At 55.0% G+C, this 27,483-nt stretch overlaps 2 protein-coding genes across 17 annotated transcripts; one reads left to right on the top strand and one right to left on the bottom strand.

Annotated features, from left to right (window-relative positions):
- Window positions 1-21: 21 nt before the first annotated feature.
- Window positions 22-17,792, bottom strand: PKM (pyruvate kinase M1/2). Of its 5 annotated transcripts, none has more exons than XM_090148616.1 (11): window positions 17,551-17,792; window positions 13,408-13,577; window positions 12,936-13,027; window positions 10,300-10,431; window positions 9,886-10,072; window positions 8,831-9,101; window positions 8,242-8,392; window positions 7,035-7,187; window positions 3,332-3,498; window positions 1,052-1,233; window positions 22-813 (listed from the first exon to the last, which is right to left on the bottom strand). In XM_090148616.1, the coding sequence occupies exons 1-11, from the start codon at window positions 17,775-17,777 to the stop codon at window positions 707-709; spliced, it is 1,839 nt and encodes a 612-aa protein (XP_090004742.1). In that variant the 5' UTR covers window positions 17,778-17,792; the 3' UTR covers window positions 22-706. The 5 variants fall into 5 exon arrangements, with proteins under 5 accessions (XP_090004742.1, XP_090004741.1, XP_090004743.1 ...); XM_090148615.1 differs by lacking the exon at window positions 3,332-3,498 and adding an exon at window positions 3,958-4,124; XM_090148617.1 differs by lacking the exons at window positions 3,332-3,498; window positions 17,551-17,792 and adding exons at window positions 3,958-4,124; window positions 17,165-17,324.
- A 942-nt stretch (window positions 17,793-18,734) lies between these two features.
- Window positions 18,735-27,204, top strand: PARP6 (poly(ADP-ribose) polymerase family member 6). 12 transcript variants are annotated; one of them, XM_031616233.2, is made up of 22 exons: window positions 18,744-19,215; window positions 21,345-21,422; window positions 21,521-21,615; window positions 21,735-21,795; window positions 21,885-21,975; window positions 22,052-22,118; window positions 22,496-22,645; window positions 22,845-22,995; window positions 23,188-23,241; window positions 23,325-23,420; window positions 23,498-23,590; window positions 23,668-23,793; window positions 23,873-23,938; window positions 24,060-24,127; window positions 24,853-24,901; window positions 25,356-25,468; window positions 25,557-25,629; window positions 25,720-25,834; window positions 26,312-26,391; window positions 26,461-26,524; window positions 26,624-26,708; window positions 26,776-27,204. In XM_031616233.2, exons 1-22 carry the CDS (start codon window positions 18,763-18,765, stop codon window positions 26,876-26,878), a joined length of 2,331 nt encoding a protein of 776 aa, XP_031472093.2. In that variant the 5' UTR covers window positions 18,744-18,762; the 3' UTR covers window positions 26,879-27,204. The 12 variants fall into 12 exon arrangements, 11 of the variants coding, with proteins under 11 accessions (XP_090004738.1, XP_031472099.2, XP_090004740.1 ...); XM_031616238.2 differs by having other exon boundaries at window positions 18,745-19,215; window positions 25,359-25,468; window positions 25,765-25,834; XM_031616232.2 differs by having other exon boundaries at window positions 18,746-19,215; window positions 22,845-23,022; window positions 25,359-25,468.
- Window positions 27,205-27,483: the final 279 nt, after the last annotated feature.

Here is a 27,483-nt window from a genome sequence, read left to right on the forward strand (position 1 = left end):
AGCAGCACAAGAGACCGCGGGCAGGGGTGCTCAGCTCTTTATTAACGTGCACAGTGGTGCTCCACAACCCCATACACCCACCGGAGCAAACAGGGCGCCCAGACAGAAGGAACGCTCTCAGGAAAGGCGACAACACAGACAGACACCATATAAGGGCAGGTGGCTGCATGGAGATGAAGCGTGCGTCCCCCACCCATCCTGCACCCCAACAACCGCAGGACTCCACCTGCACCCAGGGGCACAACGAGCAGCACTCTGGTTTGGGTTTCTTGTAGGAACCATGGAGCACACCTTTGGAGTGTAAGCCCCGAGGGGACAACCCATAACCCCTCAGGGACAGAGGGCACCAACCTGGGGAGCTGCGGTGTGCAGCAGCAGAACCGTTTACCACAAATGCCTACTCCTTCCCCATCACCCCACAGCCGGGGCAAGGAGAGGCACAGCCACACCCTGAGGACAGTGCTAAGCTAGGGGGACATGGGGAGCACAGGGCCCCGCTCTGACATGGCTAACTACAGGGAGAGAGGGCTGGAAACAACTACACACTTCAAGTATTCTGAGTGATTTAAGGTCTCTTCCCCCGCTGCTGCACTCGGTGGTGTTGAGCAACCTAAATCCACGCTAGGGACGAGGAGAACATCGCAAGCGACTGCAGGCCTAATGCACGGGGAAGGGGCGCGGGGGTGGAAGGGGGGGTGCCGGCAGCTCATGGCACAGGCACCACCCTCATGGTGTTGGTGTAGCCGGAGCCAGGGCGCCAGCCTGTCAGCACGATCACCAGGTCCCCGGTCTTGAAGAATCCACGGGCTTTGCCTGGGAAAAAAGGAGAAAGCGTCAGCACTCAGGCCTCCTCACCCCCCCTTCTCTTGCTTATTAAAGCAAACCTGGTTTCCTGGTGGCAGCTATTTCAAGGCTGCCGTGACGAAACCACCGTCCCATTTCCCCATTAGATGCGGTGCACTTATGCAACCGTGGTCCCCCACATCCCAACAGCAGCACCGACACTGCTGCGGGTCCTGCTGCAGCCCCAAGGCAGGAGCACAGCACTCACCGACATTCATGCCCAGGTTCACACGGAGATCCACATCCTCCGCCCAGGCATCGTGGGCCGGCTGCTTGCACAGCACGGGGAAGACGCCGCGGTACAGGTGTGCCTGGCGCGCGGTTTGGTCATTGCGGGTGACAGCGATGATAGGAGCCCGCGGGCGGTACCGGGACACCAGGTGTGCAGACCTGCAAGAGGGAAAAGAGGCACAGAGTGAGGCCCAGGCACAAGCAGAGGTGCACCCCTGCCTGCAGCACAGGCTCTGCCCCTCATCCCGGAGAGCTCTGCCACTTGTGGAAGCGTGCCAGCTTGATACCAGGGGATGCTGGCAAGAGCCAAGTTCTACCAGCAGAGCTCAACACTCATTTCTCAATTTAGCAGTGGGGCTGAGCAACACCGGAAGGCAACAGAGCCCAACAGGTCTTGTGGGGGAGACTGTTGCACCCCTGGGTTTCAGAGTGCCATCTGCACGCTTCAGCCTCAAACACAAGCATTTATTTGTCTCTGTTGCTATGTGAAGGTGGCTAGCTGCCATCTATTCTGTCCTCTGCAAGCTCTCCTTGGCATCTCAGCAGGGTCCCTGCAAGTTTCCACTGTTCTTGTCAACCCCCACCTCACGAGGTGGAACAAGCCTGTATCAGTTAGCAGCACTGTGAGGATGCTTGCAGAGGGCAGAATCCATGTCAGGGAAAGGCAGTCACCCCCATAATTGGGTCTGACCACAGGCTCACTGATGGTTCAAGTCTCAGAGGAGCGACCAACATTTAATCCCATGTGTTCATCCCAGCCCCCCCAGAAGGAGATGCACTGCTGGAAGCAATACTGAAGCAAATGCCTTCATCTGGTCTGAGTGTGGGGAGCACCAGGTTGCTCTGAAGGAGGCTGACACCCACATGCAGCAACCAGGAACACCAGAGCCTCCATACAGCAGGCAGCAAGCACAGGGTGGCAACTACAGCCTCCCCTCCCTTGGGTTCTGCTTCTAGAAGCCAAAAAATAAAATAAAAGCTGCACAGCCATGCCATTTACAGCTCCATCTTTCTGACACACATGCCAGCAGCTTTGCTAGCTTTTGCAAACCTTGTTTTCAGGAGCCACGCTTAGCAAGAACCTGGTTCAAAAGCCCCCATTCACACGTGCCAGCTCTCAGACAATCCTCCCCACAGTGCCCAGCAGCTCTAACAGACACAGGTACTCCAAGGCTGTAACAGAATCCACAGCTAAAAATATTCAAATACCAGAGTTCAAATTTTTCCAAAAAGGTCAAGTGTAAGACTGGAACCTTTCACAAAGAAACCTTAGAAGGGTATCCAGAACTGTGCTCGTGTAGTTGCTCCTCGTCTCTGCAAAGTGGCTGCTTCAAATCACTCTAAGCTGTAAGTTTAGGTAAAGGGTTCACTGAAGGGTTCTTGAGGTGGGCCATGCCCAGCATGCACACGGTCATGTTTCCACTGCAGCACTAGTTCTGCTGCCAGCTCCATGTAAGATAGTCAGCTTCTCTTCTAGAAAGCAGCTTGATAAGACTTATGGTCCAACACGCTTTGAGCGTTGCTCCTCTAGATGAAAAGCTGCTCACAGCCAGGCTGCAGCCCTGTGCTTCACTCTCACCCAACAGGAAGAGCAGTGTAACAGCACAGATGGTCAGAAATCCCTCCCTACACAGCTTCAGTCTGCATTACTGCCTCACTTGCAGCCATGGTGCTGAGCTCACCAGCAGCACAGGAATCTGGATGCCTGCTTCTTCTGCAGGACTACTCACAGGCAGGCTTTGGGAAGCTTGTAAGAACTTGCAATGCATTCATTTCTCCTACCTGACAATTCTGATTAAGCATTCTCTCTTCACCCCTCTTGTGCTTAGGGGAGCTGGGTTGGTGCCCAGAAGGTTCAGCAAGGTAGCAGCCAAACTATATCTCCTTCAAGAGGACAAAGCCTTGATTGAAAGGAAAAGATTCTGCATCTGCTGAACTTTTAACTCTACTGCTAACTTGAGGACTTGTTGCTAAGAAGCTGCAGCAGTTTACGTTTCCCCTCCACTCTTCCAGCCAGCAATGCTGGCAGAGGTGCTGTGCAGAGCAGGAAGAGGCAGGGCCTGGTGCCGATGCCACGCTGGCAGGCTCGGGAACCTGGTGCTGCGTATGTGCAGATGTTTGAGATGTCTGCCACCTCCCAAGGAGTCGTCGCTGCCAGAACCCGGGCTCCGCTGCTACAGCTTTATTTCAAGGCACTCTGTGCGGGTCTCCTTTCCCCAACTCGGTCACGGAGCCGAGGGAACCTGCGACCTCCTACCTTCCAGACTTGGTGAGGACAATAATGGCCCCGCTGCAGCACTTGAAGGACGCTTCCACAGCGCCAACGGCAGCAGCCTCGGTGGGATCGCAGTTCAGGGGGGTCAGGCGACGCAGCTCCTCAAACAGCTGCCTGTGAAAGATGGCGGCCTCCGCCTCACGGGCGATCTACAAGAGCGACACGCGTTCGGGAAGACAACACTCGTGTCAGTCACTCAGCACAGGGAAGGGTGAGGTGCTCTGTCACAGAGGTGTCACACAGCTGCTGCCAGCTTCTGGCTTTCAGAAGAGTTGCCAATGAGCCAAAATTGGCTTCAGCACCACCTTAACGAACAAGCAATTTGATCCTCCAAGTTTTTCTCACCAGTCGGAGGCACCTCGCCCTGCTGGGCCCACACTCAATTGCCATTCATGCCCAACTGCCAGGCACTCTTGCTCTGCTCCCACCTACCTGCGGCCCTGCCCTGCGGATACCAGAGCTGCACGCTGCTTGCTGAATGCCTGCAATGTTAAGCGTGGTCTCTCACTCACGCAATGACCGGCACGCAGCACATACCTAACCCGCATGCTGGGAACAAGCATCAGTTACCTTACATAGCCTAAGCCTCTCCCCTCTCTGAGCCCTACCTGCCGGACTCGGTCATAACTATCAGAGCTGCTGCTAAGCATTTAAAGGAGGCCTCCACCGCGCCTGCTGCCATGGCATCAGCGGGGTCCCTGTGATGTACACTGTGGCGTAAGATTTCTTCAAACTGCTGACGATGGAACATTGCGGCCTCAGCCTCACGAGCAATCTGCAGGCCCGAGGAAGAAGGGCAGAGAAGAAAAGAGGAAAGAAAAGAAGGAAAGGTAGACCAGAGTAACATGAGATCACGTTAATTTGCTTAATTGTCATAGTAATGCATGCAGGAGATACTAAAGGTCAGGCTGCGAAACACTCTTTGGCTCTCAGGTGCAATGCTGCATGTCACAGCACAGCTGCACTGCCTGCCCCACACCACCCAGCTGGCAGGTGTCTTCATGGCAGCACTCTTGCTGTATTCAGGAGCAGCTTCTCAGAGCAACCAAATGCTGTTTGCTTTTCAGGGATTACAGCATAACCCCTCAGACCACTCTTTCTTGTGGCTGCTTATGTCACTTCCTGGTAGTTCTTCCCTGGAAAGGGAGATGTGCTGCCTCCTAGCTTCACCCAGTTCAACTAAGAGCCAAAGAAGTTTCACCTCCAAGTGCTGTACCAACCTCTCTTTCAGAAACAGAGGAAAAAGCAGAAGCAAGCCTTCCTTACAGGGCAGTCTCACCACACACAGTGAGGAATTTATGCCAGGCTCAGACAGGCCAGAGGTGCACAATTAAAGGCCTCCTGGTCACAGCCTAAGCACATGCAACATCATTTATTCATCCCAGTAGCGTGAGAATCGCTCACATTAAGAGACAATTCCCATCTCAAAAGGCTGCACTTGCCCTTGACAACCTGATAAAGAAAGCTTGCAGAGACTAGAAAAACATGTAAAGGCTGATCTTCTCAAGGACACTTCACCCTCTTACTCCCAAAGCTGAACAGCTGCCACACAATGCACAACAAGCTGATATTAAAGCAAAAACTGTAGTGCCGTTGTCATAGAAGCTTTGCACTTGGATCCCCTTTTCAATAAAAATTTTACTACTCGGGTACTAATGGATTATTTTTCATGATGCTGGAATTATCCCTCTTCCACAGATAACAGTTTAAGCCAAAGCAGTTAAGTGTCTTATGCCTAAATATAACAGGACACGTGACAGACAGGAACACGAGTCCAGAGCCAACGCACCAATCCTAAAGCACTCAGTTTTGTTTCTGCTGGCTTCACACTTACTGTTAGGTCAAACAGAATATGGAGTAACCATCTCTACCTGAAGATACCGCAGGCACCAGCAGGCAGGCAGCACACCTTCAGCTCCTAGGCCAGGTGCAGGTAGCTTTGTACTACATGCAAAGTGAACCTGAGTTTAGTGGGAAGGCTACTTCTCCACCGACAAGGATCAGAGTGTGACTCTTGTGTGCTCAAGTGCCTGCTCTGACAATGGCTGCAGAAGGGCACAGCAATTCTTCACTGCACATCACAGCCAGCTTTACTTGCACGGAAATAGTTTAAGTGTTTGTAGTTAGCATGAGGGTAGAGACTACAGGGTGGAAGGGAGAGGAAAGGAAGTGGAAGAGCTATGCACACTGGTCCTGTTAGACAGAAGGGCTGTGTCAGCATTTGACAACTGTAGATCATCAACTGGAGGTAGAAGGAAGCCCATTTCAAGAAGTAGGAAACAGTCTGCCCAACCTTTGGAAACTTGCTGCCCAACTCCAAGCACCTTTTATTTATTTATTTTTACTGCAGAGATGCCAGTCGGGAAACAGAAAGCTCACTGCAAAGCTCACTGGAAAGTGATTGCTTTGTGAAACCACACAGCAACCCAGCAAAACTCTGGGAGAAAGAGGTTAAGCCATTTCAGTGGTGCAAAGGGTGCAGGCCCTGCTCATTCTCAGTTCTGCTGATGACCTGGCTGCCCATGCCTACTCATTAAAGATAAATCTGGATTTGCTCCTCTGCAGAGCAGATAAAAACTTTCAGTTCATCTCTGTGGGCCTGGCAGAAGGAGCACCATTATCCCCAGCCCTGCAGAAAGAGGGAAGCATATGCAGGGGGGTACAGAGCCACATACTCAGACAGTTTGTGCTGTACCTAACTAAGCTTTCAGGCCAGAATTGCAACATTCATGGCAGTAAGTTTCCAAATCTTGGTAGGAAATCTAGCCCTCCACATAGGGTTGAAAGACTAACGAAGAACTTTTTGAGCTCACAGTTAGAATTCAGCTTGTAAGCCAGCAGTCACTGCCCAGTAGTTAACATCATGTTTTATTTGCCACGTGAGAAAACAGCACTCCATACTGACCAGATAAAAGATGTTTAGATAATGCACTGCAAACAGAAACACTAGCTCAGTGCTAGCATCTGTATCACCCGAACTGCAGGTGAAACTATCATGGTTCACAGCCCTAGCTAGTGGGGAAAGCCAGTACTTCTAGATGCCTGGCATCAGGATTTTTGATGAACTGAAACACAAGCTGGGTTAACGTGAAGCAGAGCAGAGCTTTCTGGCAGTTCAGGCATGTAAAAACATGGTGCTGTCAGCACTCGTGCAACAAACATCCGCCACCACCAAATGCATCAGCTGCTGGATGCAACACCTCAAGCCTCCTTCCCCACCCCCTCCCAGCCCCTCCTTCCCCCCACAACCTTGAGGAGTCAGCTAACACTTTTTGTTATCTAGAGATACACTGCTTAACAAGCAGCTTCCTGACCCTGGGCAAGTTTAAGGTATTTTAAATACTAAAATGCACAAGGCATTCAAAGAAATTCATACCAAGGTAGCAGCCAAAAAGCCTTTACCTCGGCCTAAAATCAAAATGAAGGTGGTTCAATTGAAGTTTTAGATCTCTGAGCACTGCAATGCAGCTCTCAGCTCCACCTGACAGAAGCATGCAGCATTCAATGCAAGGTTCCAGACCCTCAGGGCCACGCTAAATAAAGCAAACAATGGTGGGAGAACGAACCAAACAACTGCTGCTTTATGCCACTAGGTGCTGCCACCTAGCACCAGGCATTTACATCTCCAGGTGTGGGCTCGGATGGAAGGCAGAGCACTGCCACTTGCACCAGGATGGCTACTCACAGCGTGCTGCATGCGCACAGCCTCCAGCGGATAGTCTCCCTTGGCGGTCTCCCCAGACAGCATGATGCAGTCTGCTCCATCCAGAACTGCATTGGCAACATCACTGCCCTCAGCACGGGTTGGGCGAGGTTTCTTGATCATGCTTTCCAACATCTGCAAATAAATGAGTCCAGAAGAGTCAGGATACAGCTGGAAGAAGCAGCTGTTTTTCCACTAAGGCACCTCGATACACATGTAAAGTACAAGTCAGGATACAACCTGACTCCTGGTAGTAGGGAGAGACATTCTCCTGTAGTTACAGAGCCAAGAGGGGCCTGCTCCCTAACAAACTAATGCATGGTAAAGCAAAGAAAAAAAAAAAAAACCAACACATTTTCTTCCCACTCTACACTTACTTCTAAGGGATTTAACTCACACAGCACCATACTGTATTCTCACTTTTCAATTCAACTTCTCAGCACCAGGGCTTGGATCAAGGAACTCAACTAGTTGATTCATTGCAGTGTATGCTCCTGTCCATTTCTGAGGTTGCTACTAACGTGCTGTTCTGGTTGGGAACATGAGGCTGGTACACCCAGAATCTCATCTAATGACTGCCTAGAATCAATCTGCACTACCCTCACAGTGGCACACACTTCCACAGTCTGTGCCCAGAGCAAGTACTGCTAGGAAGTCAGCCCTGCCAGTGCCTGAGGACTGCCTGCTTGTGATCTGTACTAAAGCTGCAGAGCGTCAGCCTCCTCCCTTCACTTGCAGCTCCCGAGGTAATCATCATAGATCACACTGCTTTTTCAGTTCCTTCTAATGCAGCAGAATGAGTGCAACTTTCAAAAGACCTGGGACACAGCAACTCAGAGCAATCCTTCTGTTAGACAGAAATGTGCAGCTCTAAGATGCAAAGCGCAGATTATTTTTCCCCAAAATTTGTTTGGTCACAGCCCAAAAGGCTCACGTAGTATAAGGTTTTAAGGGGTAGAGCCTTCAGCAGCCAGGTCTTGATGGGGAAGACTCCAAATCCCTGAATTGCCTGAAGACAAGCTGTTCAGCTACTGCAACACCTCTTGGCTCTTGCTTCTCACCTGCTAAGAAATGCTATCAAGGACCTGCCCCCAGACTCTATGCAGAACGCAAGGACAGCTGCTGACACCCTGCCAGACCCACAAACACCCAGCAGCAGTTATACAAGGTAGCTTTGTGTTCTGAGCACCTGAGTGGCACAAATGATGGGTTTGCCAGCCCTGTTGCAGCGCCCAATCATCATCTTCTGTGCGAGGAAGACTTTTTCAGCAGGGATCTCAATACCCAGGTCACCACGGGCCACCATAATGCCATCGCTGGCCTCCATGATCTCATCAAACCTGACAACAAGAGATGAGATTTGTTATAGCCTTTGTTGTGAGGGTAGACCTTCTGCTGTCCTCCCTTTTCTGAAAGAAGGCATCACTCTAGAGCCTGATGACACCCCATCAGCACACTGATCTTCCAGGTGCCATTATGGTACTCTGTAATACCACAGTAGGAGGAAGGAAAACAAGGTTAAGCCAAAGGACAGTTTCTTAAGCTATATATAAACAGATTAAGAGGAGCAAGAGTTTATCTGAGACATTTCAGTCTAATAGTTTGTCACAAACTTGGTGATTCCATGCATTAGCTCACCAGTTTGCATCCAGAGCAAGTCTGAACTCACACTCACTAAAAGAGTGATGTGCATTTCTGAAGAGTTACAACATGAAATGGCCATGTCCTTCTGCTGCTATAGTGTGATGGACTTGCAGTGTCACTCATGCAAAGCTCACCTGCGCACGCCCTCGTGATTCTCAATCTTGCTGATGATCTTGATGTGCTTTCCCTTTTCCCCTAGCACCTGCCTGACAGCATGGACATCAGCAGCTTTGCGGATGAAGGAAGCAAACACCATGTCCACGTTCTGCTCCACACCGAATTTCAGGTCCTGAATGTCCTTCTCTGAGACTGCAGGCAGGTCAACTGCAGCACCAGGGAGGTTCACTCCCTTCTTGCTACCAAGCATGCCACCGTTCTCAACCTCAGTCATGACAAAGTCCTTGCCTGAAACAGATGTGTTCCCACAGTCAGAGCACAGCAGGGCGCACTCCCCACCACCAGCTCCCACACCCCCTCCTGCCAAAGCTGCCTGAGAACCACATTGTTTACAGCAATCACAACAGAAGCACAACACTGCTGTCCTTGGACTCCCATAACACATGAGCTTGTAACGTACCCATAGGAGCACAGTACAAAACCTCTGTGCTGCTTTAGAGAAAGATGCCCCTTTTTGCCCCCATGCAGGAGAATGGGGCTGCTTCACTCAAAGAAAAAGCACGTGGGCATCCCATAATATCTAAGCACCTCACTTACACCTCCCCGCATGCTCTGGGGTAACAGGAGATACCTCTAGGCTAGAGCAGATTTTTGAACCACCATGAAGGAAACGCTGGGAAATTAACTTCCCCTTGCACTACCAGTAAAGCTAGTTCAGTTTCTAACCATAAAACACAGGGGTTTATGTTGTAAAATTTGCTCAACTCTGAGTAGGAAGAATGAATTAACATAGTTAAATAGGCATATGCATGTCCCCCACATATTCATCTGTAAGAGGGGGTTTTGGATGACTTCTGAATGCCAGCTCAAGCAAATTACCTCAAGCTGAGCAACTTTTTTTTTTTTTTTTTTTAAACTTTAACATCTCACAGCAGCATTAAGTCTTAGATCTCAGTGCTCATTTCTTTAATGCAGAACTTAAAGAACCATTCTGGAGGGAAGGAAATCACAAAGATTCTTAGAGAATAATGAACAAGGAGAGCTAGCAAATCCTGTGAGGGTTGCTACACACCTTTCTCCTTAACCAGCAGGGAAATGAGACCATCATCTACATAGATTTTGCTGCCCACATCTACAACTTTGATGAGATTCTTGTAGTCCACCCACAGCACATGCTCATCACAGTTCTCCATGAAGGCATTGTCCAGGGTCACTTTGAGAGCTGATCCCTTCTTGAGCTCCACCTCTGCTGTGCCACTCTGCATGTCAAAACAAGTATTTCAGAAAAAAAAACATGAAAAAAACAAGCACCCAGCTGCCTCCCAGCTTGCAGCAGTTTGTGCAGACTCTTGGTACAAGTGCCAGACAATGTACACAGTTATTTGTTCTCATTAGATAATCCTTGTTTGGGAAAAGCAGGCCATGAGAACATTATCTAGTCTCAGGCATTGGAAAAGGTGGGGGTAAAAAAAAAGGAACAACTTACTCCCTTGATGAGTCCAGTTCGGATTTCAGGTCCCTTGGTGTCCAGTGCAATAGCCACAGGTCTGTAGGTGATTGGGTCAGAGGCAAAGCTCTCTGTAGCCTCTCGCACGTTCTTAATTGTGCCCTCATGATACTGGAAAGGAAAGGAAAGGGGAAACTCTCAACCCACTTCTACTCCACTGCTTGTGCTACACAGCCCAAACACTACTCAGGCATGATAAAATATCAGCAGCTGGAGGACTCCATGTGAGGAAGGACTGAACAGCAAGAAAGCATCACTGTTAAGGGACAGCTGTACATAGCTGCAGTCCTCTTCCCCTCAGAGCTTGAAAGTGAAGGTGCCACACTGCCCCCAGAGCCTTTCGACCTCATCCCCCACTATCAGTCTCACAGACACAACTAAAGCAAGAACTTTGCAGTGAGGCATATGGGAGGACACTTTCACAATTCTGACTCAGATCTCTGCTAGGGATAAGGGATTTACTTAGAGGACATTATCCCTTTACGTATTTGCATTTAATTTTGAGAGCTAAAGCAACCGCAGCCAGAAGTTCAAGGCTCTGTCTCTGCACACCACGCTCCAAAACCCTTCCATGTGTGCAAGAGATTTTGTTAGTACTGCCAATTTTGGGACAGTTTCACAGGGAAATTCCCATCCCAATCATCTCAAACAAGCTTCATATGATCATCAAGTCAGGTTGCTATCTAGTTTAAACAACACTAGAGATAAGCTTGACAGAGTTACGCAATGCTTGGCAGGCTCCTGAAGATAAGAAATGCCCTTTCCCCTCCCTGTGGCACGGGCTGACAGTGTGCAGCCTGGATCACCTGGCTGCCCTCACATCACCTGCCTTGGGATCTGGAAGGTGCAGCTGCAGCAAGCTGTGCTCAGGTTGGTCTGTGCATGCCCTCAGCCAGAAATACAACACAGCTAACTCTCAAGAGCAGAAAAAATTAACTTTACTGATCAAGTGCACAAGTAGAGACTGAGGAGGCACCTGGTCCTTCCACATATCCCAGCTGTATCAGGCAGCACAGGAAACATGCCTGAGTAGAGCCACGGGGCTTATCTGTGCCCAGTCACCTGGGATGTTTTATTACTTGATACAGATCAATGACCAGCTCCTAGGGAGACTTCCTCAAGAATTACACGTGACAGGAATGCTGACTGGGGCTGAAGCAAAAGCAGACTTCCTCCATGAAAGAGCTTCAAGGTCTAGCACCTGGTTGCAAGCTACTAACTTGAGCCCTGTTACATGTCTTCGGATGAACACTGGAACTGAAATATGCACAGCATGTGAAAACTTCAAGTAACTGTAGAGGACAATGGAGTGCTTGATGAACCAGACAGAAACTCAGACTGCCTGGTTACAGCTGGCAGTCAAACTGGGCAGGAGACAGCAGTTGGTTTTGCTGCAATCACCTACCCTCCATCTAAACCAAATATGCAACTGGGCTGCACTTCACCCAAAGCCAAGCCACATTCCCTGTCCTCCACCTCAGTGAACAAGCACACCAACCACAGCACTGTGCTAAGACAACTACGAAGGTTCAAGCTTGGCCACCACCTCCCTGCTGAGCCTCCTGGCTGGTAGCAGCACACGACCACTGAGGATTGAAACCAGTCCATACAGCCCTTTCTACCTTTGAATTTTGGTCAGCTGCAGCCTGCACACTGCTGGTACCACAGGCTAATTCAGTCACGGTCCAACGGTGGTGCACATCTAAACACCAGACCTTTTGATTTCTACAGTGCCCTGTGGCCTTTAAAGGCCATGAGGGTGAGAGGTCGAGCTGTTACGCACCTCAGGGCTCGCAGTTCACTAAGTAAAGCCACCGACAGCTGTCATTTGGTTACAGTTTGACATTTTGAAAGTGGGAGGGCAGCCAGCGTAAGAACTCAGTCCCAACGCTAAGGGTGGCATTCGGGGCAACCTGGAATGGGATCCTTTACTCCTGCAGTGTTGCTGAGGATCTCGTCTATTTATAGCAAAAAGGGCTTGTCCATCACAAGCAGTGTTGATTTCTTCTGACCTTCCTCTTAGAGGTTTATTGCCCCCCAAGTGACAAGCTGCTGGCCTCACGACTACTGGGAACATAACCTGAGCAGCTGGCTAGCCAGGCAAGTCCAGCAGCTCAATTCTTTCAAATGCACACAGTCATTACTTCAGGTGACCTATCTTTTGAGAGAAGGTTATTCACTGACCGCTTGCAGAACCTCTAACAGCAAAGCAGGGTGAACAACTGATAGTTGTGTACTCCTGCAGAGGTACACAGCTAACTCAGAAGCAGCCAAACCCTAAAGCAGATGCGAGTTCACTTCCCCATGAGAGTGGGGAAGAAGTGAAGGAACTCAGATATCAGCTACCTGGCTCCCAGGCAGAGGTAGGTGCAGAAAAGGGTGTGGAAACAACTCAAGCTGCTTCCAGAAAGCACTGAAATGTTATCAGAGTGTCACAGGCTTGGTATTTACAGCTGGCACACTTCCTCCAGACATAAAGCTAAAGTTTTGTCTTCCTACACTACCACAGCTGCTCTGGAGCGAGCTAGATTGCCCTTGGTCTCCTCTTGCAGAAGGGAAGGGAGGGATGAGCAGTCTGAAGTTTGGGGCAGTGTCAGCCCCACTCCCACCCTTACCTCGTGGGTGCCATGCGAGAAGTTGAGGCGGGCAACATTCATTCCAGATTTAATCATTTCCTTCAGCTTGTCCACAGCACGAGAGGCTGGGCCTAAAAGGAGGAAACAGTTTGAATATTAACCTGCTACAAATAATGAGATAACCCACAAACGTCAGGCTGTTTCATGTGGAAAAGATAACTGAGACACAGTGGATACAGACTTGCTCAACACGAAAGCAGCTCCTTTGTCTTAACTTGACTTTGGGAGCACACTTGAACCCAACCAGTTCAGACATCACTGGATTTACTCCTACCAATAAAAGTGGGCAGGCAGGCAGGCATGGGAAAGTTGTGTTGTTTCAACAGACAGGCACAGCCTTGGCAACAGATGAAGGCTGAAGGCATCCCACATTCCCACAATGAGTTTCACCAACGCAGGCATTCACAGCCTAATGTGAACCACAGTTCCCTGGGATCTGGGAGCCACGTACCGATGGTGCAGATGATGCCGGTGTTTCTGGCAATGGTCGGCTCAGAGTCAATGTCCAGGCGGCACATGTGCTCCAGAAAGGTGTCTGCCATGGCAGCGTGCAGCTGCTGGGTCTGGATGAAAGCGGTCCCTGCATCGTGGTGCTTCGACATGGTTACTGGAGTTCGGTGTCTGCAAGAGAAGAAAATAGTGCCAGGTTTAGGGATCACTCCTGCTCACTCCCCATGCAGAGACACCAACACACCCACGTGATGAATATGGAGGTAACAAGAAAGCTGCTACTGGGTCACACTATCGTTATGTTCCTACTTGAGAGTCTTAGATACAGGCAAGACACACTTCTATTTAAATGTCATCCCCCATGGACACCACCCAAAGCTCACCTGCCTTCTATGCAGAAGTTCCCTTCATAGCTTCTCTTCATTGCCAGTCTTCCCCTGCAGCTACACAACGCAACAAAATTCAAGCGCTTCAGTGCACAGGCAGCGCGCTGCCCGCTGCCTGCCCGCTCTCAGCCCATCTCTGCCACAGCCTGGGGACCGGGCGGCCGGCTGCTGGCGTGACTGCAGGCGTGCTGCACGCGAGGACACACCTCAGCACACCAAGTGCACCTAGGCTTAACCCGGCCTTTAAGCCCGCACAGATAATCAGACTTGAGTTGATTGAACGCAACACCGGGGCAGACGATGCAAATAAGACTAAAGAATCCTCGAACGTCCTCAAGGGCCCTCTTCCAGATGAAGAGACCACGCAGTCTACCGCAGCCCATGCATTTGCAGGGGGCAGGAAGAGTCCACAGGGCTTAAGACTGGCTGTTTCTGGGGGTAAGAAACTCCATGCTTGCCTCCACGAGATGAAAGCATCCCCAAAGCGGCATGGAAGGTCCTGAGCACTTGAGAAAGCTGAAGTGAAGCCCACAGTTGAGTGATGCAATGGGAGGACCCCCACTGGGAATTTTGTTCTTTAGCAGCAATGCAGCTAAGACATGCTTGTCCTCTCCTCCCTGCACACCTTCCTTCTGCATTTACATCCAGATGAGACAGGACTTTGTGCCTGGGCAAGGCTCAGCTTCTTGGTGTGCTGCTGCCACCACCTCGAGTGCATTGTTCCCCAAGGGGAGGGGGGCTGCTCACCCTCAGTACACCATCAGCACACTGAGCCATGCAGGGCCGGGCTCCATCTGCCACAAAAACAGAGCTCACCGTGCATGCTGCACCTCCAGCTGCACAGGGCATTAATAAACCAGCAGCTCCACTAAAGCTGTGCCGAGCAGAAGGGAACAGCGTGAGCACGGAGGTCCCCCGCCAGCCGCTCCCCCCACCTACGTGCCGATCCTCTCGCAGGCAGCCCTGACTCACCATCGCCTCATCGCCGCGCGAAATGGAGCGCAAAGACGGGCCAGCAAAAACCATAATTTGTCCTGGCAGGCGTCCTTCACCTCAGCCCTGCCAGAAGCTGCTGATTCACTCGAGTCAGTACAAGAAAGCCTGCCCACATAAAAGCCTCAACAAAGGCGCCTTATTACGGGGATGCCCGCTGCTCAGACCTGAACACGGTGTTTCAGCCCTCTAACATCTGCTGGTGCATCCTGGAGCACCTGCTGGATAGTGCAAAAGGCCTCTGCCGGGAAACTGCCTCTGCAAAGAGCAGTAAAAGGCATCACAGGGCTGTGGGGAACAGAGTCTGGGAAGAGACAAGCACTGAGTGAGACTCATATGCTCCCTGAACGCTGGGCAGGAGCTCAGCCTGCCTGCTTTGGAGACAGCTTCCTCCTCGTGAAAACTCCCCACCCACTCAAGTCATTTGTAAGTGTGATTTCCAAGCCCTGAAGGCTTTATGATTGTATAAAAAGGGAGGAGAGTTAAATTGCTTTGAGTCAGAATCCCCCGAGATTCTTCAGCAGGAGATAAGAGACGCAGCAACACGGCGATGCTGTGACCTTGCTCAGGGGGGACAGAAGAGACACAGCAGCAGAATAAAAAAAATCCCAGCCACCATCTGCTGGGCTGCAGGGAGCCCCACGTTCCTGTGCTTCCTCCTGCATCCCATTTGCAAGGATGCTCAAAGGGGCGGTTTTATAACCATAAGAGGAATGTCTGGCATTTCCCACTTTTTGTTTTTTAAATCAGCTTCTCAGGAACACCTGAAGGCACTCTGAGCTCAGCTAGGAAGGGGGTGTGTGTGGGGGGGGGGGGGGGGGGAGTAATACCTTGCAAAGCCTGATTCCTCACACAAAGCTGCTTTACTTTCTCGGGGCGTAACTCTTAAATCCCCAAGGTATCGCCCCATTTCAGGCAGGGCACGCTCAAGATGGCCGGTGCTTCCCCGGCCGCTGAACGTTCCAGAAAGGCAGAACCGTTGGAAGGCAGCGGGCCGGGCTGAGCAGCGGGGTGACTCAGTGCGAGTTGCAGCACGGAACCTCGGGCTGCGGCATCCCGGCTGCGCCCCGGGGCAGGAAGGAGGCGCAGCCCCACCGCCATCCACACCCACGGAGCCGGGCGCACAGCGGGCTGCCAACACGGCAGCCCCCCTCGCAGGGAGGGGAGGATGACTCCGACTGCGGGAGGTTGCGCCGCAGCCTTATGCAACTGCAAGATGGCCTCCCAAAGGCAGCCCTCGTGGGGCCGGCCGGGATGGGCCGCTGAGCCAGCGGGCGGGGGATGAGCGTCGGGCACCTTCACCGCGTGTTGTAATGCGGCGTCCGCCCTTCCTAGAGGACAAGGGCGCGGAGCAGGCTTCAATTAAAGAAACGAAGCACAGGCGACAAACTTATCGAGAGAGCACAGTTGGAGCGTGCGCACCTTCCACCCTCGCCGCGCAGCGGGCTGCGCCGGCACAGGACGGACAGCTTCGCCGCACAGCGGCAGCGATCAGAGCTCCGAGCTTCGGAGCCTGACGGCAGGAAGCCCCGCAGGGCGCGCCGCAGCAGCCCATGCCGTACGTGCGGACCCGCACAGCGCGGCGCCGCCCCCTCCCCCCCCCTGGCCGCACGGGGCGGCACGTGGTGGCGGCACTCAGCCCCGGGGCACGGCGAGGTGCGCGGCCGCTCCTCCACGACCCGCAACCGCTCGAGCGGTGCTCCGGGAGCGGAGCCGCGTGCTGACGGCGGTGGTTTCGGCTCTACGTTGGAGTGCGGTTCTCCGGCTACCACCAACCCTCCCTTCCTCCCCCCCCCTCCCCACCGGCCCGGTGCCAGCACGTGCTCTGGAGCCGTCCCCGGGACGGCAGGGTGGCCGAACCCGGCCCTGCGCACCACCCGCTCCCCAAGGAGCGCAGTGCGGACCCGGAGCGGCACGAAGCGGGCTTTGCACGCCGCTTCGCCGCTTCGACGGCCGTTCGCTAACAAAAGCGCCATTCACGCACCCCGAGCGCTTCAAAGCCCGCGGCGGGGCGGGGGGAGGGGCAGGCGGCCACGCGGGGATGAACGGAACCCCAAGGCTGGGAAAGCAGGGAGCCTCGGGAAGAGCCGAGCGGGGCCCCAGCACGTGGCCACGGCGCCGACGGCTGACTCAGCCCGGGCGGGCGGAGCGCTGCGGGCACCCACCCACCGTCCACCCTTCCCTCCCTTCCTCCTCCAGCGCCGCCGTTACCCCAACCGCGTGAAGCCCCCCGTCCCCCCGGCGTGGCCTCAGCGCCCTGCCCTGAACGTAACACTCCCGCCTGAACGTCGGGTCCGGCGACGATGACGGCGGCCTCAGCCGCCCGCTCGCCGCCCTCCTTCAACGCCCTCCCTGTGCAGAGCCGGAGGCCGCCGTTACCTCCTGGTGCTGCCACCGCCTCAGCGCCCCGAGCCCGTTCTGCCTGAGCGCCGCCGCCGCTCTGCACGCCTCCCCGCCGCGCCGCCAAGGTGATCCCGGCCGAAGCACCGCCCCGCGGATCCCTCCGCCTACTGCGCAACGAGGCGAACGGCCGGGACTCTTTTTTTCGGCGGACGCGCAAGCTGCGGAGGAAGCGATGCGACTCTCACGCGCAGCGCAGCCAATCAGAGGGTGGCACAGCCTGAGCGCACGCGGGGGAAGAGTGGCCGGGGCCTTAAAGGGACCGCGCTGCTCTTAAAGGGACCGCGCTGCTCTTAAAGGGGCCGCGCTGTCTTAAAGGCTCCGCTCCCATCCGCTCTCCCACCCTCGCCCCTTGCCCACGGTACCTGCAGGGATGCCGGACGGCCGAAGGACGCCGTGAAGCGGCTCCTGCTGGCCCCTGAGCCACCCCACGTTGTCCCCCATGTGTCATTGGGGTTGTCCCCAAGTTTGGGGGACAAAACAGGTGTCCCAGGGAGAAAAGGTCAATGCACCCACGTGGCTTCGTCACGCATAGCCCCCCCAACGCCATGACATCCCACGGAAGGTGGAGGTGCAGGGGGAGACGTGCCATCCCCCTGTTGCCAGCCCTGTGGTCTGGGGACAGAAATAGACACTTGGGGACAAAAATAGGTGTCTTGAGTTACAGAGCAGACCTGGGTGCCCAAACTTGTCAGAAGCCGTCTTGTCAGTGGCTCTGGGTGGCATGGGGTGAGGTGTTCCCAGGTCATCCCAAAAATGGGAGAGAGAGATGAGGACATGAGAGCACTGTGATGGAATTATGGGGATGTCGTGCCAGCAATGTGTGAACCCTGTGCTGGGACCACGGGGACACTGCTGAGGGCATTGGGGGACCCCACCTGGATGTTCTGCATGGGGATTCTGCTGAGGACACTGGGGACAATGTGCCAGCACCATGAGGAGGGACTCTTTATTGAGGTCCTCTTGGGATCCTTGTGACAGTGATGTGGCACCCAAGGTGGGCACCCAGTGCCACATCCATGTGAAGCTGTGCTGGGGACACTGGAGACACTGAGTTGGGACCATGGGGACCCAACATGGGACCATGGGGGGCCATGGGGACCCTGTGCTGGGAACACTGAGTGAGGACTGCAGGGACCTAATGTGAGGCCATGGGAACCATGGGGCCCCGCGTGTGGCCATGAGCACCGTGGGGGACTATGGAGACTCTATGCTAAGGACATCTGGGACACTGAGCAGAGACCATGAGGCCTGAGTGTAGGGCCACGGGGCACCCAATGTAAGGCCATGGGGACCAACACGGGATCATAGGAACCATGAGGGACCCTATGCTGGCAACGCTGAGTGAGGAGCGCAGGGACCTGATGTGAAGCCATGGGGGACCGTGGGGACCCAGCATGGGGCCTGGGGACCCTGTACTGAGGGCAGTGAGTGAGGGCCATGGAGGCACAACATGGGGCCACGGGGGCCATGACGGGCTGCGAGGGACCGCAGGACCCTATGTTGGGGACAATGAGCAAGGACTGCAGGGACCCAATGGGAGGCCACGTGGGACACAACATGGGGCCACGGGGACCATGAGGGACTGTGAGGGACCACGGGACAATGAGAGAGAAGTGCAGAGACCCACCGTGAGGCCGCAGGGACCGCAAGCGGGCTCATGGGGACCGTGCGGGGGACATCGAGCGGGGATGCAGGGACCCGGCGCGGAGCCGCCGCGTGGGGACACGGCACGGGGCCACGAGCACCACGGCGGAGAGCCTGCGCTAAGGACGTCCGGGGGCGCCGAGCGGAGCCCACGGGTCCCAACGTGTGGCCGCGGCGGTCCGCTGCCCGCCGCCATCCGCCGGCCCCGCTCGAGGCGCGGCTCGGGGCTCGGGGCCGGGGTCCCCGCGGTGACGTCACCGCCCGGGCGGCGTTGCCGGGCGACGGAGGCGCGGGGCCCTGACGTCAAGGCCCGATGGCCGCCCGCCCGCCCGGCGGCATGGAGGCGGCAGGGACGGGGCCAGGCCGCGGGCAGCGCTGAGATGGTGAGGGCCGGGGACGGCCGCGGGGACGGGGGGGCGCCGGGCCGCCTCTGCCGTGGGGCCTGCGGGCGGCGCTGGGGCCGGGCCTCGCGCGCAGGCCGCGCCGCGGTCGGTGGCACTGAGGGGAGAACGGCGGGGCCGGGGTCCGCGTGCGCGCCTCGGGAACACCGGGACCCCGCGGGTGGAGGAGGGAGGGGCTGGGGGAGCTGAGCCGTCCCATGGCTCGTGGGCTCCTCGCGGGGCAACTGGGCGCCCCCCGGCCTGCACCCCAACCCGCACCGCTCGGTCTGAGCATCTGAACCTGCGCCCGGTGCACCCGCACCTCCGGAACCCGCGTCTCTCGTTCTGCCCCCCCAACCCGCGTCTTTAACCTGCACTCCTAAACCTGCACCCTGCAAACCTTCGCCTCCAGAACCTGCATCCCTAATCCTGCGCCCTAAGCCTGCACCCCAAAGCTGCACCTCCTAATCTGCATCCTCAATCTGCACCAAGAGACCTGCACCCTACAGACCTGCACCTCCAGAACCTGCATCTCTCATTCTGCCCCCTCAACCCGCGTCCCAAACCCGCACCACTTAACTTTCATCCCAAACCTGCATCCCAAACCTGCACCTCTAAACCTTCACCCCAAACCTGCATCCCTAATCCTGTGCCCTAAACCTGCACCCCAAAGCTGCACCTCCCAATCTGCACCCTCAGTCTGCACCAAGAGACCTGCACCCTACCAACCTGCACTTCCAGAACCTGCATCTCATTCTGCCCCCTCAACCTGCATCCCAAACCTGCACCCCTAAGCCTGCACCGTGCAAATCTTCACCTCCAGAACCTGCATCCCTAATCCTGCATCTCCCAATCTGCACCCTCAATCTGCACCAAGAAACCTGCAACCTGCAAGCCTGCACCCCTGAACTGGCATCCTGCAAACCTGCACCTTCAGAACCTGTGTTCCCAATCCTGCACTCTTCACCTGCACCCCAAACCTTTCCCCCGTAATACAGACCTGCAAACCTGAATCCCAAACCTGCACCTCCAGAACTTGCACCCCTAAACCTGCACCTCTCAATCTGCACCCCAAACCTTCTGCCCTAAATCTGCACTCCAAACCCACTCCTCAGACCTGCACCCCTAAACTTCCTCCCCTAAACCTACATCACCCAGTCTGCCTCCTCAACCTGCACCCCAAACATGCACCTCCAAAACTTGCACCCCAAATCTGCACCCCAAATGTACAGCTCCCAATTGCACCCCAGACCTGCACCTCTCAATCTACACCCCTAAACTTGCATCCCAAGTACCCATACCCCACATCTTTACCCACAACCTGGACCCCAAATCTGTACCCCATATCTACACTGTCAAAACTTGAACCGTTCAATCTGCATCCCTAAAACCTAGTCCTCTCAATCTGCTCCTTGATCTGCACCCCTAAACCTGCACCCTGCAAATCTGTAGCCCCATAACCTGGACCCCAAAATCGCACCTCAAACCTTTATCTCAAAAACTTGGACCCAAAAATCTAACCCCCAACCCAAACTTCTAAACATGCACCCCCTAATCTACACCCTGCACATCTACCCCTCAGAAAATGCCCCTAAATATGCACCTCTAAACCCACACCCCAAATCTGCACCCCCAAGCCTTCCTCCTTTCTGTACCCTTAAATTGCACCCCACCAATCTGCTACCTCAAATCTGCAGTTCTCAATCTGCCCTCCTTCCTGCACTCCAAAACCAGCTCTCCCAAATCTACCCCCAGACTTGCCCTTAGAATCCTGCAGGCCCAAATCTGTCCTGCAAACCTGCTCTCCCCACATGGACCTATACTCCTCAGTCTGCACCCCCAACTTGCTACCTCCCAACCTGCACCCCCAAATGTACATCCACAGACCTGCCCCCAAACCTATACTTTTAAATCTGTCCCACAAACCCACAACCCCCAAAGCAGTCTCAATGCATCCCCTCATTTTGTGCCCTGCAAACCCACACCTCAAACCCAACACCCCAAAACCTAATTCCCATCCTTCTTCCCCTCCAGTCTCCCTTTCCAACTTCTCAATCTGCCCCCAGCCCACCCCAACAAATTCCCCCAAAACAGTCTTCCCCAAATTCTCCCTGCTAACCCTCTTCCCACAGGACCTCAAGGGCCAGTACTGGACGGACGATGACTCCGATGGGGACAATGAGTCCGAGGAGTTCCTCTATGGGGTACAGGTAAAGCCACTGGGGGAACAGGTGCCACAGGGGGGATCGAGGTTCCTTGTCCCCTCTGTGAGGCTGTGGGGACACTGGCTGTGACGGTGCTGTTGCAGGGAACCTGTGCCGCCGACCTGTACCGACACCCACAGCTGGATGCCGACATCGAGGCCGTGAAGGAGATCTACAGCGAGAATGCCGTGTCCGTCAGGTGGGTGTGCCTGTGCTGTGACTTCCCAGGGCACCTGGCTGTGACAATGCCTTGTCACCCGGTGGTGGCACCCCCAGGACCAAGACTCACTCCTGCCACCGTGCCACGTGTCATTGCAGGGAGTATGGGACCATCGATGACGTGGACATCGACCTCCATGTGAACATCAGCTTTCTCGATGTGAGTCCCCATGGTGCAAGGGGGATCCAGTGGGGTGGCACTCGGGTCCCCACATCCAACTTGATGTCTCCATGGCTGTCTCTGGGCAGGAGGAGGTGGCAACAGCCTGGAAGGTGCTTCGGACAGAGCCCATCGTCCTGCGCCTGCGCTTTTCCCTCTCCCAGTACCTCGATGGCCCCGGTGAGTGGGGATGGGCAGTCAGGGTGTGCCTGTGTGGCTGTGAGCACTGTGCTGACCAGCAGTTCTGTGCCCACAGAACCGTCCATCGAGGTCTTCCAGCCATCCAACAAGGAGGGCTTCGGGCTGGGGCTGCAGCTGAAGAAGTAAGAATTGAAATGCTGCGGGCTGGTGGGGAGGGGCAGGTCACTTTTCGTAGAATCATAGAATCATTTGAGTTGGAAGAGGCCCTTAAAGGCCAGCAGTTCAACCCCCCTGCAATGAACAGGGACACCTACATCTCCATTAGACTCATAGCCCCCACCAGCCTGACCTTAGCTGTCTCCAGGGATGGGGTATCCACTGCCTCTCACAGCAAACTTCATCTCCAGATCAGCCAAGTGCCACATGTCCCTGTCATGCCATGTCCTCTTGCTGGCCCTACAGCTCCAGGAGAGGCTGGTCACTGGGTTTCCATGGGGTGGAGCAGGAGATCTGCTCAGCTGAAGCACCCAACTGGGCACCCATGTCTCCTTTCTGCCAGGATCCTGGGCATGTTCACATCGCAGCAATGGAAGCATCTCAGCAACGACTTCCTGAAGACCCAGCAGGAGAAGCGGCACAGCTGGTTCAAAACGAGTGGCACCATCAAGAAGTTCCGAGCTGGCCTCAGCATCTTCTCCCCCATCCCCAAGTAAGGTTCCAGTGATGTCCCCACCTTCCCCAGTGCCTTGTTTCCCCCATTTGCTGATGAGAACGGGAGCTTCCAAAAACCCCAAAAGCAGGAAGGTGGAAATTCAGTGCTGAATGTATAGGAACAGAGGAGCTGGGAAGGAAATGGCCCTCCGGGGAGGGTGATGGTAACAAGTGTCTCCTTGGTCCCATGCCCACAGGTCGCCCAGCTTCCCTGTCATCCCGGACTCGGTGCTGAAGGGTAAGCTGGGTGCTCCCGAAGTGCGCGTCAACCGCCTGATGAACCGTTCCGTCTCCTGCACAGTGAAGAACCCCAAGGGGGAGGTGTTCGGCTACACCCCCAGCACCCAGGCAGGTGTTGCTCCCTTCAACATCCTGGTGGGTGTCAACCCCGGCTCGGGGCTCTCTTTGCTCTCCCTCCCCTTCCCACGTGGCATCAGGGCTGCATCCTTGGGGCCCCCAGGGCTCTCGGGAGATCCTGATGTTGTGTGAGGGGTGTGGGAAAGGGGTAATGCATCTGGCGCCGCTCCGGCTCCATCGCAGGTTGGTGGCCACTGTAAGAATGTCCCCACGCTGGAGTATGGCTTCCTCGTCCAGGTGAGCACCCCATGGCACTGTCCCTGCAGTCCCTTTATCACTCTCAGGACCACCACGGGGCTGACCCTGTTCCTTACCCACAGATCATGAAGTACGCGGAGCAGCGCATCCCGACGCTCAACGAGTACTGCGTGGTGTGTGATGAGCAGCATGTCTTCCAGAATGGCTCCATGCTCAAGGTGCTGCAGTGCTAGGGGACAGGCGGGTGTGCGTGTCACCCTGTGTCACTGTCACTGAGTGCCTGTCCCCTCTGCAGCCGTCTGTGTGCACCCGTGAGCTGTGCGTCTTCTCCTTCTACACCCTGGGCGTGATGTCTGGTGCAGCAGAAGAAGTGGCCACAGGCGCTGAGGTACACAGGGAGTGACACAGGTGGGTGACACGAGGGTGGAATCTCTGGGATGACCCCATGTCCATCTTGGTGGCCAGGTGGTGGACCTGCTGGTGGCCATGTGCCGCGCTGCGCTGGAGTCCCCCCGCAAAAGCATCATCTTCGAGCCTTATCCCTCCGTGGTAGACCCCAACGACCCCAAAACACTTGCCTTCAACCCCAAGGTAAGCAGCAGGGTGGTGTGCCCCAGCACTGGGCACTGACACCTTTCTGATGGCCACCCCACTGCTGCCCCATGTGCAGAAGAAGAACTACGAGCGGCTGCAGAAGGCGCTGGACAGCGTGATGTCCATCCGGGAGATGACCCAGGTATGTGGCAAGCCCTAGCTCTGCATCCTGGCACCATTTTGGATGTCTGCATGGGATTTTGGTGCCTGTATCCTTAGTGGGTTGGTGACATGGTTTTTCGTGGTGCTTGTGCCTCTGCCAGGGCTCCTATCTGGAGATCAAGAAGCAGATGGACAAGCTGGACCCGCTGGCACATCCCCTTCTGCAGTGGTAAGACCAAGGGTGCTAAAGGGATGGGATGGGATACAATAGAATCAAAGAATCATTAAGGTTGGAAGAGTTCACTAAGATCATCTAGTCCAACCATCAACCCACCCCACCGTGCCCACTGACCATGTCCCTCAGTGCCATATCTCCAGAGTTATTGAACACCTCCAGAGTTATTGACTCCACCACCTCCCTGAGCTTCCTGTTACAGTGCCTGACCACTCTTTCTGAGAAGAAGTTTTTCCTAATATCCAATCTGAACCTCTTCTGGCACAGCTTGAGGCCATTTCCTCTCATTCTATTGCTGTTACCTGGGAGCAGAGGCCAACCCCCACTTTGCCACAACCTCCTGTCAGGGAGTTGTAGAAAACAATAAGCTCTGCCCTGAGCCTCCTCTTCTCCAGGCTGATCCGTCCCAGCTCCCTCAGCTGCTCTCCATAGCACTTGCATTCCAGACTCTTCACAGCTCCGTTGCCCTTCTCTGAACATGCTGCAGGGCCTTAATGTCTTTCTGGCAGTGAGGTGTCCAAAAACAAACACAGTAGTGTTAGGGTGGGATGTGATGGGTTGCATTGTAATGCAGTGGGATGAGATGCAGTCGAATGGGATGCAATGGGATGGGATGGGATGGGATATGATGGGATGGTATGGAGTCAAAAGCATCTAGGGACTAGTGAGACTGAGGTGGGACCACTCTATCTCATCTTCCTTCTCTCCTGCTCGCACAGGATCATCTCCAGCAACAGATCCCACATTGTCAAGCTGCCTCTTAGCAGGGTAAGTGGCATGGCCAGAGCTGTGTGGATGCGAGCTGTGCAATGTAAGGTGTGGGGTGTAAGATACGGGAGGTGGGATGCGCAGTATGGGTGTAGCTACAGGTTGTGCACTGACAGTGTGAGATGGAGGATGGAGGATGTGGAATATGGGAAGCTGGAGGAGGGATGTACAGGTATGGCATGGAGGTATAAGGGCATGGGATGCAGGTTGTGGGGTATAGGGTGGAGGACGTGGGGTGTGCACTATGGGATGCAGTTCTGGGACACGAAATAGGATGCTGCAGGAAGCAATGGGTGAGCTCCTAGAAATCCTGGCCCTCCTGCCATGGCCAAGCATCTGAAAAGTGCTGAGGTGGGTGCAGGGCTGGGGGCTGCCGTGCATGATCTGTGTCTGTCTGTCTGTCTCTCCTCTCTCCTCGTCGGCGCTGCCTTTGCTCTGCCCTTTCCACTGGTAGCAGCTGAAGTTCATGCACACCTCGCACCAGTTCCTCCTGCTGAGCAGCCCCCCGGCCAAGGAGGCCCGGTTCCGCACCGCCAAGAAGCTCTACGGCAGCACTTTCGCTTTCCAGTGAGCAACCGTGGGGCAGTGGGGGTTGGCGGGATCCTGTGGGGCGCTGCAGGGCCCGGTGCCGTGGGGCTGACGCCGGCTCTTGCAGTGGCTCTCACATTGAGAACTGGCACTCCATTCTGCGCAACGGGCTGGTCAACGCGTCCTACACCAAGCTGCAGGTACCGCTCGCCGATGCCGGTTCTGGATCTGGGCAGGTGGGGAGGGATGTGGGCAGCCCCAGGGATGCTGTGGCCGTGCCTCATGCCCAGGCTGCCGCGGGTGCCGCGTTGCTCACCCCGGTGTTTTCCTGCAAGCTGCATGGAGCAGCCTATGGCAAGGGCATCTATCTGAGCCCCATCTCCAGTATTTCCTTTGGATACTCAGGTAAGAGGCTGCCCGCTCCGCTGGTCCCACCTGTGCTCCCGTCCCGCTCCCTGCATGGTATCGGGATGGCACAGAGGAGCTGCATGGTATTGGGATGCTGAGGCCACATGCTCCCATCCACATCCTGCATCCTTCTCCCACACCATCCTCTCCCCAGCAAATCGGGGCATTCTGACACACCAGCTCGGTTATTAAGGGAAAAAAACAATGAATGGGCATTTCCTGAAAAAATGACCTTAAGGTGATGCGACAGCTGCTTCTTCCTTGTGCCGACTCCAAAAGGCGCTGCTCCCACTGTAGGGGTTTGGGTTTGCCTGCACACCTGGAGCTCCTGGTGTGGCCATAACTGGGGTGTCTTGTAACACATGTCCTCACCACTGTCCCTGCGTCACCCTGGGGTGCTGCTGCCCGGTGGTGGCCGTGTCCCCAACCCAGGTGCCCATGGGCCAGGAATGACTGCTGTGCCATTGTCTGCAGGGATGGGGAAAGGGCAGCACCGGATGCCTTCAAAGGATGAGCTGGTGCAGAGGTACAACCGGATGAACACCATCCCCCAGGTGATGCGGCGGGGACACGGGGCTGGGGCTGGGAGCGGGCAGGGGTGACGCCAGTTGCTCTCCCTGCAGACCCGCTCCATCCAGTCCCGCTTCCTCCAGAGCCGTAACCTGAACTGCATCGCGCTTTGCGAAGGTGCAGGGCCGTATGGGGCGGTGGGCTGATGGGGGTGGGTGTGCTGGCGTGACGTCCCCATCGGGGACAACCCCCACATGGTGCCCCTTCCCTCCGCAGTCATCACCTCCAAGGACCTGCAGAAGCACGGCAACATCTGGGTCTGCCCTGTGTCGGACCACGTCTGCACCCGCTTCTTCTTTGTGTGAGTGCCAGCACCATCTCTGCGCTCACGCCCGCCCTGTAGCCACAGCTAACACTTTTCCTTCCAGGTACGAAGACGGCCAAGTGGGAGACGCCAATATCAATACTCAGGACCCCAAAATCCAGAAGGAGATCATGCGTGTGATCGGGACTCAGGTGTACACAAACTGAACAGCGGGGACCCTGCTGCGGGTGCTGAGCGACGGCCCCGGACAGGGATGGGCACGTGGGGTTGGCAGTGGGCGCTGATGTGTGGGGACACCGGCGGGTGGCAGTGGGGCAACGGCTCCTCCCTGCACATAGGTGAGCAGTGGGGAGCGGGCTGCCAGGTCCCTTGTCCTCTATATCCCATCCCTGACTCCTTGCTGGTGGCTGTCCCTCCTCGCATTTGTGGCGATGGCGTTTTTATCGATGAGAAACCGAAGCAAAAAAAACCAACGGAATACATACAAACAAACAAACAAACAAAAAAAAGAAAAAAAAAAAGAGGAAAGTGAGCTGTTGTGGTGGTGTGAAATTCTTGGAGCGCATTGCTGGGCTGAGTGCTGCGGGGAGGGGGTGCAGGGAAGGGGACATGAGGAGAGGATGTAAAGGCAGAGGGATGGGGATGTGAGGATGGGATGGAGCTGCGGGGAGTGGTGGGCATACGGGAAGGGATGAGCTGTTGAGAGATGCGATGCAGCCGCTCCAAAGGGATCACTGTGGTTGCACCACGTGCTGCGGACCAAGGATTGCATCACAGAGAGCATCTGCTATCTATTGTGCTCTGGGGACAC

Source organism: Phasianus colchicus, chromosome 12 (genome assembly GCF_987193195.1).
Source record: "Phasianus colchicus chromosome 12, bPhaCol1.hap1.1, whole genome shotgun sequence".
NCBI classification, from domain to species: Eukaryota; Metazoa; Chordata; class Aves; order Galliformes; family Phasianidae; genus Phasianus; species Phasianus colchicus.

Coding starts and splice junctions, on each gene's coding strand:
- PKM (XM_090148616.1), bottom strand. CDS start 17,777: ATGGCACGTCTCCCCCTGCACCTCCACCTTCCGTGGGATGTCATGGCG. Junction 9,102..9,885: donor CCTGCTGGTTAAGGAGAAAG/GTGTGTAGCAAC, acceptor CATCTGTTTCAG/GCAAGGACTTTGTCATGACT. Junction 8,393..8,830: donor AATCACGAGGGCGTGCGCAG/GTGAGCTTTGCA, acceptor TCTTGTTGTCAG/GTTTGATGAGATCATGGAGG.
- PARP6 (XM_090148612.1), top strand. CDS start 18,763: ATGAGGGACTGTGAGGGACCACGGGACAATGAGAGAGAAGTGCAGAGA. Junction 24,902..25,355: donor TCAAGCTGCCTCTTAGCAGG/GTAAGTGGCATG, acceptor TTCCACTGGTAG/CAGCTGAAGTTCATGCACAC. Junction 26,392..26,623: donor GGATGAACACCATCCCCCAG/GTGATGCGGCGG, acceptor TTCCCTCCGCAG/TCATCACCTCCAAGGACCTG.